General features: G+C 51.8%; 1 protein-coding gene across 2 annotated transcripts in view; it reads right to left on the reverse strand.

The window, feature by feature from the left end:
• RPIA (ribose 5-phosphate isomerase A) overlaps positions 1 to 12,103 on the reverse strand; it is a 30,634-nt gene extending 18,531 nt beyond the window's left edge. For both annotated transcript variants that reach the window (XM_075420294.1, XM_075420295.1), the window contains exons 1-6: positions 11,904 to 12,103; positions 7,073 to 7,133; positions 5,085 to 5,140; positions 1,359 to 1,418; positions 692 to 756; positions 282 to 350 (exon numbers count right to left, since the gene is read on the reverse strand). In XM_075420294.1, coding sequence (XP_075276409.1) covers positions 282 to 350; positions 692 to 756; positions 1,359 to 1,418; positions 5,085 to 5,140; positions 7,073 to 7,133; positions 11,904 to 12,086 — 494 coding nt within the window. In that variant the 5' untranslated portion in view covers positions 12,087 to 12,103. The remainder of the gene's footprint in view (positions 1 to 281; positions 351 to 691; positions 757 to 1,358; positions 1,419 to 5,084; positions 5,141 to 7,072; positions 7,134 to 11,903) is intronic.
• Positions 12,104 to 18,349: the final 6,246 nt, after the last annotated feature.

The following is an 18,349-nucleotide window of genomic DNA, read 5'->3' on the forward strand; positions in this document are numbered from 1 at the left end:
AGCTGTATGCACAGAAGGGGGGAATTTATTCCGTGCTGACAATCACCGAGCTCAAAGAACAGAGCAGCCTTTTCCCCAAAAGCTCTGCTGACTCTTAAGCAGGCCTGCTCAGATGAAAATTAAGGAAAAAAAGCTAAACTGCATCGCTGAAGCACTGGGAGTCAGGCTCATTTCCACCTATTGCTGCTCCCCTGACCCACTGGAAGGGCAATAACGGCCTAACACAGGACCATCCGAGTCCTCCCACAAGACAGAGGTATAATGAAGAGTAATATTTTTACCTGTAATCAGCAATAACAATGAAGCATTTTGCATATCCTGCAACTATCTTCTCCTGTGTCAAGCAACCACTGCAAGGGGGGAGAAAAAAAATTACATAAAAATCAGAAAACAGGCTGCTCCTCATTGTGCCTGATGGTCCTAAAGTCCAGTCCCCTCCACCATGTTCTTGCTGGTTTTGGTGCTGCCGTTGTCCCACACCAGGGCTCTTTCCCCCGCCCCATCAGTTTATCCTCCTTGTGCCTCGCACACACCCTCGGTCAGGAGCCGTCTCCCACTGCAGGCGCACGCCCGGCCCTGCGCAGGATCCCGTCAGCCTCTCCCTCCCAGCCCCGGAGACATCCACAGGCAGAAAAGGATGCTCAGAGGCCACAGCCTCCAGCGCCGCGCACAGATGGACTGCAAGGCTCACCCGCCACCTTTGATAAGGTTGAGGTCAGAGTCCACTTCATCCGCTCCATCGATCGCAACGTCGAGCTGTAGGAAGAGGAGAAACTTGGTGTGGAAACTTCTTCCAGGCAACATCCAGGCGCTGCTCTCGGCGCAGCTCGGGAGGGTGTCAGGCCCCAAGCAGCACCCAGAAATGTTGTTAGAGCTGAGACCACCGTGATGCCAGCCTGACCAGAGTCGAGCACCTCATCAGCCACCCAAGGGTACCAGCCCCTGCTAAACCACAGGCATGTGAGAAAACCACCAAAACCAACCGCTGCCCTCCACGGCACATCACTTCAGCCTCTGGTGTTGTCAGCTAAGGGGCGGGGAGCTCCTCGGAAAAATCTTTGTCACAACACTTCAGCAACGCCATATCCCCGTCTCAGGCCGGCCAGCCTCAACCTGGAAGAGGTGCCAGACACCTTGAGGAAACACAACTTGGCAGCCCACCTGCCACCTAAAGGGACAAGCACTAAGACAAGACAGAGGCTTGCAGAAAAAAATAAACTCAGCTAGCTGTGGCTCACGTTCAACATCGTGGCTGCCTAAACTCTCATCCTCAGGGGAGGGCAAGGGAGCCTGATACTTTATGAAAGACCAGGTTAGAGGGAGGTCAGGCGAGGTCTCACCTCCGCGGTCCCACTTACCTCTGGATGTCGGTCCAAGTCACTTAACGTTAAGCCGTTTTGCAGGATCAGCTGACGGGCCTGTGCATCAAGAAGACAGCAAACATCATTTACCGGCAGCAGGAAAGGAAAACAGGCTCCTGGTGTCATCCCCCGGCTGCAGCAAGGATGGAGTGTCTCTGGGAGAGCTCCACCGCTTCACCCCACGCTGGCGGGGAGGCTGCAGCCCGCAGCGGGAACACGCGGCAAGGAGAAAATGATGCTTCCAGGCTAGCTAGGTTATTTTAATCAAAAGAAAACCCCGCTGCTTTGAACTAAAAATGCTCAGATGGTGCATTAGGACTTCTGGCCAGCAGGTCAAGGCCTTCCCCTCTACACTGCCCTAGTGAGGCCCCATCTGGAGTACTCTGTCCAGTTCAAGAAAGGTGAGGAGCTACTGGAGAGAGTCCAGCGGAGGGCTACAAGGATGATGAGGGGACTGGAACATCTCCCCTATGAGGAGAGGCTGAGGGAGCTGGGCTTGTTCAGCCTGAAGAAGAGAAGGCTGAGAGGGGACCTTAGAAATGCCTCTAAATATCTGAAGGGTGGGTGTCAAAGAGGATGGGGCCAGACTCTTTTCAGTGGTGCCCAGCGACAGGACAAGAGGCAACGGGCACAAACTGAAGCACAGAAGTTCTGTCTGAACATGAAGAAGAACTTCTTCACTCTGAGGGTGACAGAGCACTGGAATAGGCTTTGCAGGGAGGTTGCAGAGTCTCCTTCTGTGGAGATCTTCAAGACCTGCCTGGACAAGGTCCTGTGCAGCCTGCTCTAGGTGACCCTGCTTCGGCAGGAGGGTTGGACTGGGTGACCCACAGAGGTCCCTTCCAACCCCGAACATTCTGTGTTTCTGTGTGATTCTGTGATTCCTGGGTTCAAGTATCTGAATTAAAAGGTGGAAGGCCCCATCAGCTTGGCAGGAATCACCTCTATCTAAGCATTAGAGCAGTTACGGGATTTTTGAGCCCTGTGCTGTTTCAGTTTGGACACCATTCTCCCTCATACCCATCCAGCCTCTCAGATTTCCTTCAGCTGAAAAATGGGAGCAAGAAAATGAAATATTCACACAATAGCAATACTGGACTAACAATGAAAACATTTTTCACATTGGAAAGAAACAAAACAAACAGAAAAAAAACGGCAAAAAATAAAAGCACAACTCATGGAAAAGGTGTGGGAAGCCTCCCGAAACAGCTGCTCGGTGGCTCTGATCTGCTTTCACTGAGGTGGCTGTGTATTTCCCTCTAGTGTCAACACAACACAGAGCACCTGGAGTTACCCTCCACTTGGTCCCAGTTTAAACAGGAGTTCAAGCTTACAAAATCTTGAATTGGGGGAATTTTCAGTGCTACAAACCATCACCTGAGTGAGACTCCTTCCTTGCATGGACACTGCTCGAGTCTGAAGTTCCTATCACGCTGTAACCAGCCCAAGAAACCCCGGTGTGATAGCCTGGATCAACTTATTCCCCTGAATTTTAGCCACTAACACAGCACATCAGTCGCGTGTATTGGCATCCCAGAAACATTAAGAAGAGTTAGCAGGCAGTACTCCTGGCAGGGAGACACATTTGAGTCTTTTGTCGCGGCATTCCATACATAGCATGCAGTTTTAACACCCATGGGCTGTGGGCTCTTGATCTGTGCGCTAGGATTGCCCTAAGGACTCACAAAATAAAAAGAATAAAAATCAGTGGGTTTACGTTCATTACATGGCGCCCATGTTAAGATGTATCGGGGATTTGAGATTTTAAAGCGTTGAAAAACACTGTGCTGCACATGCAGGCCAGATCCCGAACAGCAGCGTGGAAACACGGTGGCTCTCCTCAGGCTCTCTGCTTGCAAGGCGATGGGAGCAGACCAGCAGGAATCAAAAGCAGAGCTCCCACAACTGGGGGAAAAGCGTTGGTAACTGCGCAGCACTTGCCAAGAACGGCCTCACTCTGTGCTCTCGGCACACATCCCAGTGAGAAGAAGAAACCACACAAAAGCCAAGGGACAGATACTTACCCCGGCTCTAGCTTTACTGATGGTGATGGAATAACCCAACCTGACAACAGGGAAGGGAGGAGCCTAAAAGCCCACTGAAACCAATTCTTCCTTGCCAGTGACCTCAGGCAGCCATTTACACCTGTACGTAGCGAAAATAAAAGGCTGTTTCGCTGACCTGGGAATGCTTCACTCGGAATCGGTTGAGGTCTAAGAGACCACGAAAGATATGAAGCAGCCCCGTGTCTGGGGGGTTTTGGCTTGTGCAAGCACACAATCTAGCTCTTCCCTTTAACAGCAACTTTTTTGTTTTGCTGGTAACAACGTCTGTAGTGTTACAGGAACTATCTCAACATGTGAAGGCAGGGCAGGCTCCAGCCCACGTTCACCACGAGAGCTCTACCCCTGTTTTCTGTAAGGTCTAACGACTGAACTCCGAGGAGTTTTCCCAGGTTCAGATGGTACATGGTATCTCAGGATGGGGATCATTTTAGACAGATCACAGACAGACTCTCGCTACAGTGTATATCTACAACAGAAGTACTGATATAGGCTAAAAAAGACAAAATCCTAGTTTTCACGTTTGGCGCTTTGCAGCACTTTGCATTATATCCCAGTTAGCCACTGGTTGCTTGCAACAGCTGGGAAAAGAGAGAGTCCCATTACCCCACACTTAAAGAGCATCTGCAGGGTAAGAGGATGCCAAGCTTTCATCAGGTTTTAGGATAATTCGGGTTGGTCTCTATCCAACCTCCAGCTCAAAGCAGAGTCAGCTACCAGGTTGCTGAGGGCTTTATCCACTCAGGTCTCGAAAACCTCGAAGGACAGACTCTGCACAGCCTGCCTCACTGCTTGATTGTCCTCATGGTGAAAAAGTTGTGACAAAAGTATGACCCTGAGGTCCACACCAGGAGCGTGAGAAGGACACGCGCCCAACTCCCAGACCGCGGCATTGCCACCCAGCCTTGAAAACCCCGCGGGTGGTCCCCATCCCCACAGACCGACAATGTCACCTCTCCCTGCCCAAAGGGGACAAGGTGACAGCTGCCCCTCTGCTGCGCACTCCCACCTCGGGGAACAGAGGCAGAGAGATCAACGCCAGTTGCCTGAAGGCATGGAAGCAGCTCAGAAGCTTCCCCAGCAGCTCTGCCTTCCATCACCAAGCCACATTCCCCCCCTCCCTGCAAGCCTTTTAACAGCCAGCTCAGTATGAACCAATCCCTGCAAAGGCTGCGCAGAAAAGGAAAGATTAAGCTGATTTCTCTTCTGCAATTTCTTATAAAAGCCAGTTAATGCACTTCAAGTTCCTCCTGAAAACACATGAGCTTGCTATTATCGCTTGCAGTGTGACTTTTACAGCTTTCAGGGCTTGACACAGAATCAAAGCAGACTAAGTGTCTCCAATGAGTTTTGTGTTATGAGCCTGGTTCACTACTAAACAGTATTTTCCTGTAAGCAGGATCCAGACCAAGTCACGCACCAACACCGACACAACAGCCATCACCACACTGAGTGAAAACTCGCCTCCTAGCCCTACAGCATCCCTGCAGCTCGGGTCAGGGTAACAGCACCGTCACCCACTGCTTTCACCAGTGGTTTCAGTTAACTCACACCACCGTGAGCCAGCCCAGAGAGCGGCGTGGCTGCCTCCCACAGCCAAAGGGGAGATCCCCTGCGTGAGTGTTTGGACTAGCAGAAAGCAAAGGAAGAAAGCCTTTACCTGAAAAGACGTAGGGATGCAGACAATCGTCAGGTTCTCCTGTTTAACCCGCTCAGCTGTAGGGAAAAAAAAGCAGAAACCTCGGTTTGTTCATTGCAGAAGGAAAAAAAAAAAACAACACACCAACTTTCCCTTTAAGAAATCTCGGTTCAGAAGAGCCCCTCTGAATCACTGCAATTACTTGCTTGGCTTGCAAATAACTCAGTCACGCTCAAAATGCAAACAGGTGCCACCCCGCACAGGCTAAGGCTCAGTTTCTACAGTAAGAAATGTTTGAACCCCCACTCCGTCCCAGCCCAAGACACCACGAGCCATTAACCTTTGCGTCTCCAGCAGCAGAGGTGCCTTGTCAGCAAATCGTCACCTGGGAAATGAGCCCCGCTCCCCTCTCTCACTCCATTAGACAGGTTTTTGCTGCGCTCCTTGTAAACAGAGAGCTCCAGCAGCTGTCTGAAAGGTTTTCTGGCTTCTTGCCTTGGGGACATCACATTAATTTATTATAGAACATTTAAATATATGGCAGGGAAAGGACTAATAAAATACAGTATTCCATTAAATGGAAGGAAATGTTTCCTCCCCCAGGTTAACCTCAAATGACTGAAATCTATTACTAAGATATCATTATGGACAAAATGTTATTTTAGTAATTACAACACTCAGGCACGAGCCAACAGCCCGAGATTCAGTAAGCGCTCTCGCACCAGAGCAAGCACGCGGGCTGCAAGGTAACGCTGCCACTGGGAGGGCTGCAGATGCAATACCTGAGGCTGTGTGTTGTCACAACCCCCATCCCAGTGCTAACGCATCCAGGAGACACGCAAAGTCAGACTTTGCAGCCTGGAACGGGCAATGCACTCTAAATACTACACCCATTTATTTAGAGACTGATGCTGTGTTAAGAGTCGAGAGTGGCTGCAATACTAAGCCAAACCCAGACAGCTGAACCGCAGCTCCCAGACAAGTAGGTGTGCGGCACGCGCGGCGTGGGGTGAGGTGGGTGCCCAGGGCAGGCACAGCACCATCTCCGCTCTTCCCTCCCCTGGGAAGCGAAGCACTGCGCTGCACTCAGCCCCCAGCCCTGCTCACCTGGGGTGGCTGGGGGATGACTCTGCCCCGGGGAGCTGGAGGTCACACGGGGACTTCCCTGCCACGCAGAGCCACCCAGGTGGGACACACGGAACTCTGCTTCCGAAGGAGAGTCCCCCTCTGCCCCCGAGCAAGCCCCCCACGAACGACGGGGCTGACGCTGCCCTCCCGACCCATCACACAGGGCTGCTCTGGTTTGCTTCCAGGTACAGCACCTCCACAAGCAGATCTGCCCTACGGCTGAGAGTGCCCTGGGAAGGAAACTTTAAACATCTGCACACCTCCGTGATGAGGCGTGAGGATAATTACCCTCACATTCACTTTGCAAAAATGCATTTGCCTCACTTGAATATTTTGCTGAAATTTTCTGAATCACACCTTCAGCAAGCAGATAAATCTAGCTCCAAGGTATAAAAAAAAAAAACACAGCAGGATTTCACATTCCTCATTTTCATCAGACCTCAGCAGGACCCTCCATGTGAATAACGAGGATGTGAGGACACAGCGCCAGCTGCATAAAAACGGGTTAACAAATGGGTTAACGGAAGCAGAGCAGCTGCATGGCTCAACGCCACAAAGCAAGTTAGGACAGGGCAGAGCTGGAACGAAACAGAGGGGTTTAGCTCCAGTTTCCGGTGTGTGCCAGTAAAGCTCTTTGCTTGGCTGCGTGGGGAGAACGGGTGGCAAAGCGTTACCTCCTCAGGGCTCTCTACACAATAAATTTGGAGCATGAGACCCAGTTTTAACCTCCAGCTTCAAGGAGGACACAGCAGTCGGCGGACAGACCTGATGCACCAGCTCTAAGTCAGCATCCAGAGGACTTAGTGTGTTTTTCGAGTAGTTGGGACAGCTGGACAAAGGGACTTTCTGCGGTGGGAGGGACACGACGGGGAGCATCCTACCTAATCGATGCACCGCGTGGACAATGGTAGAGCCGCTTCCGATCCCAAGAACTTGGTTGTTCTGCAAATCAAAAAGAGACAGAGAAGAGCTGTTACTGGGGGGTCGGCACAAGGGCTGTTTGCTTTTCCCATCATTCAACACGTGCAAGATGAACCTTGCCCAGAGACGCACACCAACCCGCAGCGCCTTAGCATGCTGCAGGCCAGGAAGGGAACACGCCACGCCAGCACGGGCATGGCCGCTGTCTGCGGCTGAGGGATTTTAAGCAGCTTGCCTGCTCAGTAAAGGACCCGTGCTTGCTAAATACCACCATGGTCTGAATCTCAGGGTGTTTGATGCACACTCACTGCTGGTTGCTGGCACTCAGTCCACCCTCTCCTGCTGGAAAACTGGGAGTTTCAAACAATACCACAGCGGAAGGAGCTGAAACAACCTCAAGATAACATCTCCTGAGGAAGCCGCATGGTAAAAGCGTGGGTTTGCTGCCAACGGTATTGTTAGTAAACAGTACGGCTGCACCAGCGGCCAAAGCAAAGAGCACAGCAGCAGTTCCTCGAGTATAACAAAATCTGCCCTCCGAAACCGAGTACACAACCGCCCATAGGAGAGCCCAGCAACGCGCCTGAAAGACGGGTGAGCCCGGCAGCACACGCTGAAGAGGACCACGCTTTAACTGCGCCTCAGCCCTGGACTTTCTCTGCTTATGGTGTGGTTTAAGAAGGATCGCTGCCGTCTCACCCGTAACATAGACGCTTCTGAAAGGTGCTGCAGGCTGAGGGTTGATGGGTGCAACCGTGTCACCTCGCAAGAGGACACTCTGCAACGTAAATCTCTGTTTATTATCAGCTCAATCTCCCACCCACTGAGAGCTACCTGCAGCCTCCTGCAGACTTTCAATTTCCAATGTACTTTGCCTTCTTTGGATGGGATCCAAAGCTTAAATTGACTTAAGGAGGCCCAATATCACTACAGATATCAGACGAGAAAGACTTCAAGCCAGCCAGAGATGCAGGCACAGAGCTGTTGTGTGTTCTCCCTTGGACATTAGACAGGTCTGGAGCTCTTTGTCCATGTGCAGAAGCAAATCCAGAGTTCAGGAGCTGTGGAAAAACCCACACCTGCAGCACTTCAACCAGCTAAAATGTTACTGGCACGCAAGGTTGCCTGGAAAGGTGGAGCTCAAGGCAGGTCACATTCCCCTAGGATTAATGATTTCCCTTGCTTCTGCAGGTTAAAAGCTTAAAAACCCAAAAGTTCTCCAAAACCCAGCGCACAACCAGAGCCTTGGCTTATATCCCAGCCCTCACTAATCACCATGACTCTGCCAGAGATGGGGAAAGCAGCAGACCGCAGCTGCCCGCCTGCAACGTTGCCAGCAGAAACCCAATAGCTCCCAAGGTTTCTCGGTTTCACCTGCCCAGCAGGCAGAGCCAAGCGTGGGGCAAGCAAAGTAGCACCGAGACTGGCAGCACATGGGCAGTACTGGTGCTCCGAAGACACTTGTTTCCACCTGGGAAGTGGCAGTTTCTTCTCTCTGCCCTCTTTTCTACAGGGTGGGACTGCTTCTCGGAGCAGCTGGATGCCCTAAAGGGATGGGGAAAGCCTCAGCATCAGCCACTCCACTGTAACAAAGCGAGAACAGCCCATCGCTGGCGATAAACCTGAAGGCATTTATCAGTGATGAGGGGTGAAGCAACCTCCCTTAGGCGGTGGCAAGACCCTGGGCTAAGTGAGTTTCCCAGAAAAATAGTTTAAGCCAGTCTAAACTGGTGTGGTCACAAGCCCTGCCTTACCACAGCTCCCACCTCTCCCTCCTCAGCTCCAACCCCAGCCAGACCAGGGGCAACACCAGCCAAAAAACATCCACTTTTACAAACAGGGCAAACGTTGGCGAGAAGCAGAGCACAAGGTCAGCGTGCAAGGGGCAGGTCCAGCTCGCAGCATCGAGGAGCAGCACCCCATGCAAAAAAAAAAAGAAAAAAAAAAAACATTTCAGGTTGTTTACTGAAACCCCAGCAAACAAAACCAAGGCACTGAGCCACTGCACAGCTGAGGATCCATGTATGGACTCCACGAGTGGAGTCAGCAGCGACCACATCATTTTCTCAGCTAACTCAAGGGCCTAGAGACGCTGCATTACAGATGCTGACAAGGCAACACGCGTGGAGTGGGTATCAGCAGCACCACACGGGCTGGTCCAACAGAAGTTTCCAAGACTAGGATTAAGTGGGGAAAAAAAACAGATAAATACAGTGCAAAGCCCAAAGTTTCCTCTTATTAACGCTCAGTCCTCTGGGGCAACAGAACCTACAGCTCTTGCCCATCTTTTAATTTCTAAGGGAGATGCTAACAGACTGCCTTCGGAGGTGTTGTATAAAGGCAAAGCCAGCTCTCTCCAAGCAGCTTATGGCTCTAAAGCCCCGAGCCAGCCCTGCTCCTCCAGCCATCGCAGCACCACAGCCCACGGCCTCTGAGGTTGGGTGGCTCAGTGTCCGCTCCACTACTGGGGAACGCTGCTCCTGCAGCTGCCCGGGGATACGTGCTGTGGGTAAACACACCGATCTGGCTTTAATTAAAATAAATAAAGAGAAAAAAACTCTCCTCTCCTAATCCCACCACTCACCGCCAGGTTTTATATCTGTTGCAGGCTGCCCAAGGAGCTGCTGCGCCGGTGGAGTTAGGGACTGGTGCGACGGCGGATGCCAAGCGAGGAGCCTGATCTAATACCAGTACCAAGCCCCCAGTGCCACGGATTTACAGCACAGTTAAGCGGGAGAGATTTGTCCAGCACAACTGAACCCTGAAGTCAGCGGCGCCTGCCACCACAAGACAGGGAGTCTGCAGCTTTGCTTTTGGAGAGGACGCTGCTCCCTCCGCTAACAGCGATAGCTCCAACGGCCAAACACAAAGCTACAAACAGCTGCTGCGGCCTCCCAGCACAAGATGAAGGAAGGACAGGTTTTCCCTGACAGCAGAGACCATCAGACTCCCTAGCAGTGACTCTAGCCTGCTTCTCCACCATCGCTTCCAGCCAACTTGCATGGCAAGCATGGCCGTTACTACCCCAGCTGCTGCATATTTTAATCGGCCTCGCTAGCCAGGCCCTGAACTTTCATCAAACACTTCCAGAAACATCATCCTCAGTTTTCTTGGCCATAAAACAGCACAAGGGCAGTTTTCTTGGCCACAAAACAGCACAAGGGCCTGCTCTTTCACTAGGAAAAGTCCAAAACCAAGAGTCACCTTTTAGCCCAAACCAAAGGCACACCCCGCTCACAACAACCCATAGCAGTAGCCGTGCCTCAGCTCCACACCTTGCAACACAAAGTCCTTCCTCCTGCAACCCCTCAACGTGCAACTTTGGGTAAGAAAAGGGGTTTTTATGCAACTACCGGACCACCCCCCAGGCTCCCCCACCCCGCAGATGCTTTGAGCACGTTGGCCTGGCAGAGGAGTAGGTCTCAGAGAGCATGTGGCTGTGCTCTCTGCAGGCATGCACAGGCTGCTCGGCGGAAGGAGAGGCTGCAAAAGCAAAAGAAGTGAAACATTTACGGGACATCAGGGAAGCCATCAGCAACTGAACCTCAAGACGCCAACCCAGCAGGGGCGAGCGGGAAGGAAAAGGGAATTTTTTTCCTCGCTGACTGCTAACGTGTGTCTCCTCGGCAGCGACTCCACGCCCGTTTCATCACTGCTGTTGCAAGAGGGCTTGCACAGCAAACACTGCAATAACCCACTGCGAGACTTTAACCACTGATCTTCCAAACGTTCACCATCGGGCTATGCCAAACCTCCAGCAGCTCCAGTCCTCTTGGCCCTCCAAGGGGCTGATCAAAGCCCTTTGCTGTGCTTCCCTCCCCGCAGAGCACAGGACGCGACCCCCAGGCTAAGGGCTGCTGCTCCTTGCTTGGGTGCTCGGAAATAGGGTGCAGCAGCGGAGCACCCCGGAGCTGGAAAAAGGCGCAGGGCACGGCGTTAGCCTGAGCTCCCACCGCAGCCCAGTTTGGAGGTGCAAGACGTTACCCCAAACCCGGTGCGCGCCGTGCTGAGCTGCCCAGGCACGGAGCCGCTGCCCGGGATGCGTGCGCTGGGCGAGCGCAGAGAGAAGGCGCAGGGGAAAAGCAGCTTTCTCCCTCCTCTCCAGGCTGAAGGAGTCCGAAGTGAAGAAGGCAGAGGCGCAGCGGGGCCCGTCCGTGCACGCCAGGGTCCCTGCACGCCAGGGTCCCTGCCTTGCGCTCCGGGACCATCCGTACTTTGGTGGGATGTAAGCGCTCCGTGCAGCCCTCAACCCGTCCGTGCACCCCGCGGCTGCTCCGCGCACTGGAGGGGTCTGCGCACCCCACAACCCAGCCGTGCACCCCGGGGCTGCTCCGTGCACCCCACAACCCGTCCGTGCAGCAGAGGGGTCCGTGCATCCCGGAGCCCATCCGTGCACTGGAGGGGACCACGCACCCCCCAACCCGTCCGTGCACCCCGGGGCTGCTCCGTGCTCTGGGAGGCTCCGTGCACCCCTCAACCGGTCCGTGCCCCCCGGGACCGGTCCGTACACCCCCCTACCCGTCCGTGCACCGGAGGGGACCACGCACCCCACAACCCGTCCGTGCACCCCGGGGACGCTCCGTGCACCGGGAGGCTCCGCGCACCCCACAACCCGTCCGTGCACCCCGGAGCTGCTCCGTGCTCTGGGCTGCTCCGCGCACCCCCCTACCCGTCCGTGCACGGGGAGGCTCCGCGCACCCCCCTACCCGTCCGTGCACCGGGAGGCTCCGCGTCCCCCCCAACCCGCCCGTGCCCCCCGGGGCCGGTCCGCGCCCCCCCCGGCCGCCGCACCTGGACGTGCCGGTCCACGGCCGCGCAGGCGGCCAGCCGCTTGGCCTGCTCCGCCATGGTGCCGCCGAGCCGCCCGCGGGAGAAGCGGCGCCTCCCCGCCGCCGGCCCCGCTCTGCCCCTCCCCGGCGGCCGGGCGGCCAGGGCCGTGCTGCGGAGCGGGCCGAGCCGGCCGGGGAGCCGCATGCCGCCGCGGCCCGCCCCCGGGGGGGCTCTCCCGCACGGGCTGGAGGCCTGGGCCGAGCCTGCTCCCTCCCTCCGCCTCCTCCTCCTCCTCCTCCTCGGGGAGGCTGGGAGCTGTAGTGCTGGCAGCCGCGGACTACAGCTCCCAGAAGGCTCGGCCGGCCCGGCGTCGAGGAAGAGCCCTCCCCGGGCGGCCGCGCAGGCCGGCGGCACCGTCTGGCCCCAGGGATTTGATCCGTGCTGGGGGTTACGGGCTGGCGAGGCCGGGCTGCCCCAGCCGGGAGCGGGGCTCACGCAGGCAGGACAGCCGACGCGGGTCACAGAATCACAGCATGGTCGGCGTTGGAAGGGACCTCTGTGGGTCACCCAGTCCAACCCCCCTGCCGAAGCAGGGTCACCTACAGCAGGCAGTCCTCTGCCCGCGCCGTGGTCGGCCAGCACTCACCCGGCCTTGTCCCACCCCGCAGGAGGGTCAGGATAAAGCTCTATGGGGGGTTTCTGTCCCGGAACACATAGAGGCTTTTTTGGGGTTTTATTTTCCATACCCCCCCATCCTGGGTTCATAGAATATGCATTAAGGTTGGAAAAGACCTCTCAGATCATCAGGTCCAACCATTAAACCCAACACCACCATGCCTACTAAACCATGTCCTAAAGTGCCACATCTACACGTTTTTTGAACACCTCCAGGGATGGGGACTCCACCACCTTCCTGGGCAGCCTGGTCCAAAGCTTCACCACTCTTTCAGTAAAGAAGTTTTTCCTAATACCCAATCTAAACCTCCCCTGACGCAACTTGAGGCCATTGCCTCTCATCCTATCGCTAGTTACTTGGGAGAAGAGACCAGCCCCCGCCTCACTACAACCTCCTTTCAGGTAGTTGCAGAGAGCAATACGGTCCCCCCTCAGCCTCCTCTTCTCCACACTGAACAGGGTTGGCATCTGCTGAAACCATTTCTGAAAAATACCAGGCAGATCTCCCTTCCAGCACCTCTGCACCAGCATGGTCAGTCCTGGGGGCCTCGTTAAGACCCTGCACAGGCATCTCAGTTTCACTCCAGGCTGCAGTCCCACCAAGACAGATGAGAACCGCAGGTATTCACCCCTTACCGCTCACTCCCAGGTCAGACCACAATGCGTAGCAAATAATCTTTATTGTCTGTTTGTTTGCACAACAGAAAAGCCGTCGTTGGTGCTTTTTCTCTTTTTTTTTTCAAATTCTGTGCATGACTGACTTGTTTTGTTGCCAACCTCTGCGATTCTGCTGTTATTTTTAAGGGCTGGAAACGGTTCCTTTTGTTTCCCCTGGGTCAGCGCACCAGTCTTTGAACAACGGGGTGGTATTTCAACAAAGGCTCTGTTATCATTACCCAGGCTTGTCCCAGGTGCGGTGAGGCCTTCCCTTTCTGCACAGAGCAGGTGACTTGCTACCGAGAGCAGCACGTGATTGCTGTACAGTCGCTCCGTGTTTTCTGCTAGCTGGCAACGATCTTTCCTGCAAGTTACACATTTAAAGCGTAAACACGCACATCTAGCGGGACACACATTTCAGAGAGAATCAGACCTAAGTACTGTGCTCTTCCACAGTGCACTAATGTTAAAACTGAAGGAGCAGCTGACTGGGTTTGGGGTTACTCCTTTCATTACCCTAAATGTTTGACTGCTGCCTGGAACGAAAACCAGTCACAGGGGCTTTGCACCGATTCAGGAAGCCCGTCCTTACACGTGGGCATCTCTCAAATCCCACTGGAATGGGGAGTGTTAGTCCAGAAGTTATGTGTGGGGCGATAAACCTGTTTGTACCCTCACAGCAATGGCTGATGGCTTTGGGTTGAAACACATCTCGCAGTGCGTCTGCCTGGCGGAACGCAAACATTGCCACTTATAGATACTGGGGCTTTCTGTTGGCAATTTATCTGAATCTGGCAGGGAGCTGCAGTTTCAGTGAACGCAAGAAAACCTTCCATTTGCGGTGTGCTGAGCCTTGCCTGTGCACAAAAAGGCGGCACTGGACATTTTAGAAATGGATTTTCCTTCAGTTTCAGTGACAGCCAGCTCTGCAAACAACTCAAAGTCCTTTCGTACAAGCCTGTGTTTGCCCCATGTCAAAGCCTCTCCGGGAGCCAGCTCTCGTCCTGTCTGCTTCAGCGCAGAGGCAGGTGTTCGAACCTGCTTCCTCTGAACAGACATTTCGCTCGCCGAGCAGGGTGGGAACCGCGAGGTGTTAGCCCTAGCGAAATGCCACGCTGGTGTTGCTTGGACCATCGGGCTGAGAAGGGTGGCAGCGCCATTCTGGGTGCCGAGTTCCGCATCTGAGGCTCAAATTACATGTTGGGAAATTACACAGTAGCCAAGATAACAGCTTGCTGTTGACAGAAGGGGAAGATCCTGCTCTTTACTCCTGCCACCCACCATCCACTCTCAACCTGGGTACAGGGTTTATGCTGGCTCTGGCATTCCTCTGCCCCTGTGCTGATTCACCTTGCCACGCAGGCAAAAAGAGCAGTTTCTTCTTGCCAGGTGAGGGAGGTTGAACTGGCTCAGCCAAACTTAACATACATCTCCGCAGGGGAGTTTTGTAACTGGCTTCAGCTGCTCTGGTCTAGCACAGCACTGTCCCCAAAAAGGAGCATTCCCAACCTACGGCCCATCGCTCGCCAAGTTTTCCTGCCACTTCCATGTGCTGGCAGACAGCTTTTTTTTTTCTGAAAGGTAAAGCAGCCAGCAAAATCAAGGTCAGTTTTCCTTGACCTTTCCTGAGGAAGGCAGCAAGATCTATCAGGTGGGAGTGGAAAGGCTGTAGGATCGTCTGCTGTGGCAGACTCAGCCCAGCTTAAACCTGTTGCAAAAGTGCGTGCTAACCTGAGCGAAATCCTAGTCAAGGCACAGCAGGGTGTCAGATGCATTTATCCAATTAACTATATGCTTCTCTCATTTGATAAGGCACGAAACAGCTCAAAAACAACAAGACCTACGCAGGTAAAACTTCACCAACACACTGGAGAAACCAAGCGCAAGATTGAGCATTTCTAACTCATCTGTCCAGATAAACTCTCTTCCTGGTTGGCAGTGGCTCTCCAAGCCTGTCATGGCCCAGCAATTACGTTCTTGCTACCTAATTTTTTATCCTGCAGACCCCAGTTCAGTGACGTTCCTTCTGAGTAACGCCTGCTTCACTGCTCCTCTCTGGTTTGATCTGTTGGGTGAAGAATTCCTTGGTTCCATTCTGCTGGTGAACAGACATCAGCAGGGGTGCTGGTATACTAATTACACCATATGCAGCTTTTCGATGGTCTGAATTTTCCTGGGGGAAAAGGCAGGCTAAAATGATCATTTTGCAGGGGAGCAGGAACAGCCCTTGGTGCAGCGCAGCCGCGAGGTGGCATGCTGAGGTTTCGCTGCTGCGCCTCGCTGCTCTGAGAGCCAGTCATTCGAGAAAAGCAGGCAGATCTTCAGTGGAGTTACACAAAACACCATTCCTGTTAACATCCATCCATCCATCCTGCAAGAGCAGGCTTTGATTTCCACATAAATGGCTGGTCAGATTTAACGTTATTGTCATATGATTGAAATAGATCTCTTATGTCAGTCAGTCAAAACAGAATGGAGAAATGTGAGTCATGCTTTGCAAAAAGCAGGAAGTTTGGTTTTGTTAGCACAAATTTTTAATGCAGAGAGAAAATTATACGGCTGTATCGCAGTGTTTGTCTTGAGGATTCATGAATAACGTTGTCCATGCCTTAGAGAAACGTTTCCAAAAGAGAAAAGCAAGACCTTTTAGATGACATTTGTTATTCCTCACCTCTCAGGGTTAAGGAATCTTGGAGGAGTCTAGAAGAAAACATGGACTCTCCTGAAAACTGTTAGAGCCCCCCTAAAATAAAAGTCTGTCATGGGAAGACTGCTGATCTGGGACAGGGACATGGGAGGAAATACAAGCAAATGAGGCAATACTCATGGGTGTGATAGGGACACTCGCACAAGGCTGTTATTGTCTTGCCTTGAGTGTAATAAACCTTCATGAATCAGCACAAAGGTGGGAGTGCAAGTCTATTTGTGAAATATCACAATATTCTGAAAGGTGCTGGGGTCTGTGGTTACTGCATATCTGTCTCTCAGCCCCTGGAATAACTAGTGGGACAAGCGGTAAGTTAATGTAAAAAGCATGGCACAGAACTAGGGTTTTTTGCACAGTTTATAAATATAATGGAGTTTGAAATTTAAATATATTAGAGTTACCTTTCAACATGACCCTTCAAAACATCGCTATGCAATAAAGATTGATTTAAATGTGAACAGGTGCAGGGGAGGGCTAGTGAGATGAACAGGGGAGCAGAGAGCCAGAAGTGTGAGGGAAGAATAAAAGGCTTTGGCTTGGTTTGCCCAGCAAAACAGAAGGAATTTGATTACTCTTTATAAACATATGAACGGGTAGACACTCAAGAGAGAGGAGTTATCAGAATAAAGAAAATATTAGCACAAGACCATATGGGTACAATAATAAAATGTCATTTAAGTTACTAAAAATGACATGAGCTGTTTGGCATGAGGCACAGGGTAAATGCTTCTGGACTTCGTTATAATGAAGGAAGAAAAAAAAAATCTCTGGATTGCAATTCAGTGGCTGTCTGGGGAGCAGTGTTCACGACCTGACTTTGCACACATCTGGTGCTTTAAAAGAGCTGCATTTCCAACTCATCAGAAGATGAGAGTGCAAGCAGGAAGAAAAATTTAGGTAGAAGGCTAAAAATGAGAACTACGAGCTCTTCAGAAAGAGTTCACTGAGCAATCAGAGAGCCACAATTTCAAAATTGAGTGAGAAAATACACTGGCAATTCCTGTTTTATTAGCAGACTGGGGAGAATGATTAAAGACAAATAATAAATAGCCAAAATGGGGAAAGCGGGAAATAAAGTGTTGGTATAAATGAGAAGTTATGAGAAGCAGAGTAGTTATTGGAAGTGAAGCACATCAAAGGAAATCCATAGCTGGCAAGGCTAAATCCCAGAAAACCCTAGTAATGGTAGAGGTCCATTACTAGATGGACATGATTAAAATGTCAATAATGATGCAGAAGTGTTCATTGAACATTTATGATCTATGTTTGTAAAGAAGCAGGACGATATGTGGGTGGATTACTTAACAGTGATGTGATAAATTTCAGTCCATTAGTAACCAATGAAGCCCTTGTCTTCTAGGGGTAACTGTGGCCCAGAAGCTCCGAAACAGCTGGCTGCAGAGTCCCCTTGTCTGTTGATGTTCATCTTTGGTAAACCCTGACACACTAGGGAAATTCTAGAGACCTAAAAAAGTGCAGGCTGGTGTTTGTCTTCAGAAAGGACAGTTGCAGGATATGTAGTAAATGTAGATGTAAGAACAGTTCCTGGCTGAACACCAAAAAGTGTTGGTATGTGACTCAGATAAAAGAATTAGTAATGCCAGTCAGAGGTCTAACAGAAATCTCATTTCATGCTTCAAGAAGACAACAAATAATTCAATTTCCTTTGGAAGGTGTAATGAACTTTTTAAAGTATTTTTACTTAGAACTGCGCAATATTTTATAAAAACAAAGGGTAATAAAGCATCAGTTAAGCATATGTTAAACAGCGGCCACATAGATTATTTTCCTTTTGGAACTGGTTATAAAGGCTACTTCTAACCGGATCCCTCCAGGATCACGTATGCTATACTACACATGTACATAATCAATATTTTCATTAGCCACTTGGAAATAAATACAAAATCCCTCCTAATACAATTTGCAGATGACATCTGCATCAGCAGGGTGGTACAATCAGGATGACCAGGGCCATTGTTCACAACATGATAAACTGGGTCCGGATAAAGGGACTGCCTCGTACAACAGTCACATGCAAAGCCACGCATCTCAGGTACGCACACGTACGCAGCTGTAGGGACCGTGGCGCAGAGGAGCAGCAGCTGGGTGAGGGGTGGGGGCTAGAGGAAGAAAAACACCGGGCTGTGCGCTCTCTAATGGCCTACAGTTGGCCTTTGCCCCTATGCAAAGGGGAGGCGCACCTAGGGATATACTAGAGCCTTTTCTACCCCAAGATAGATGAACACAGCACCTTAATCTTAACCTTCTGAAATGCAACGCTGAAAAAATAGGAAATGGGCAGGACAGAACACTAATTTAAGGGCTGGAGGAGATGCCTTAGGATGCAAAATTATTGAAGTTTGTAACTAATTTGGTTTGTTACAAAGAACAGAAAGGTGTGGCTTGATAAACTACATACCTACCTTTA

The sequence above is a fragment of the Opisthocomus hoazin genome, chromosome 5 (assembly GCF_030867145.1).
Source record: "Opisthocomus hoazin isolate bOpiHoa1 chromosome 5, bOpiHoa1.hap1, whole genome shotgun sequence".
Lineage (NCBI taxonomy): Eukaryota > Metazoa > Chordata > Aves > Opisthocomiformes > Opisthocomidae > Opisthocomus > Opisthocomus hoazin.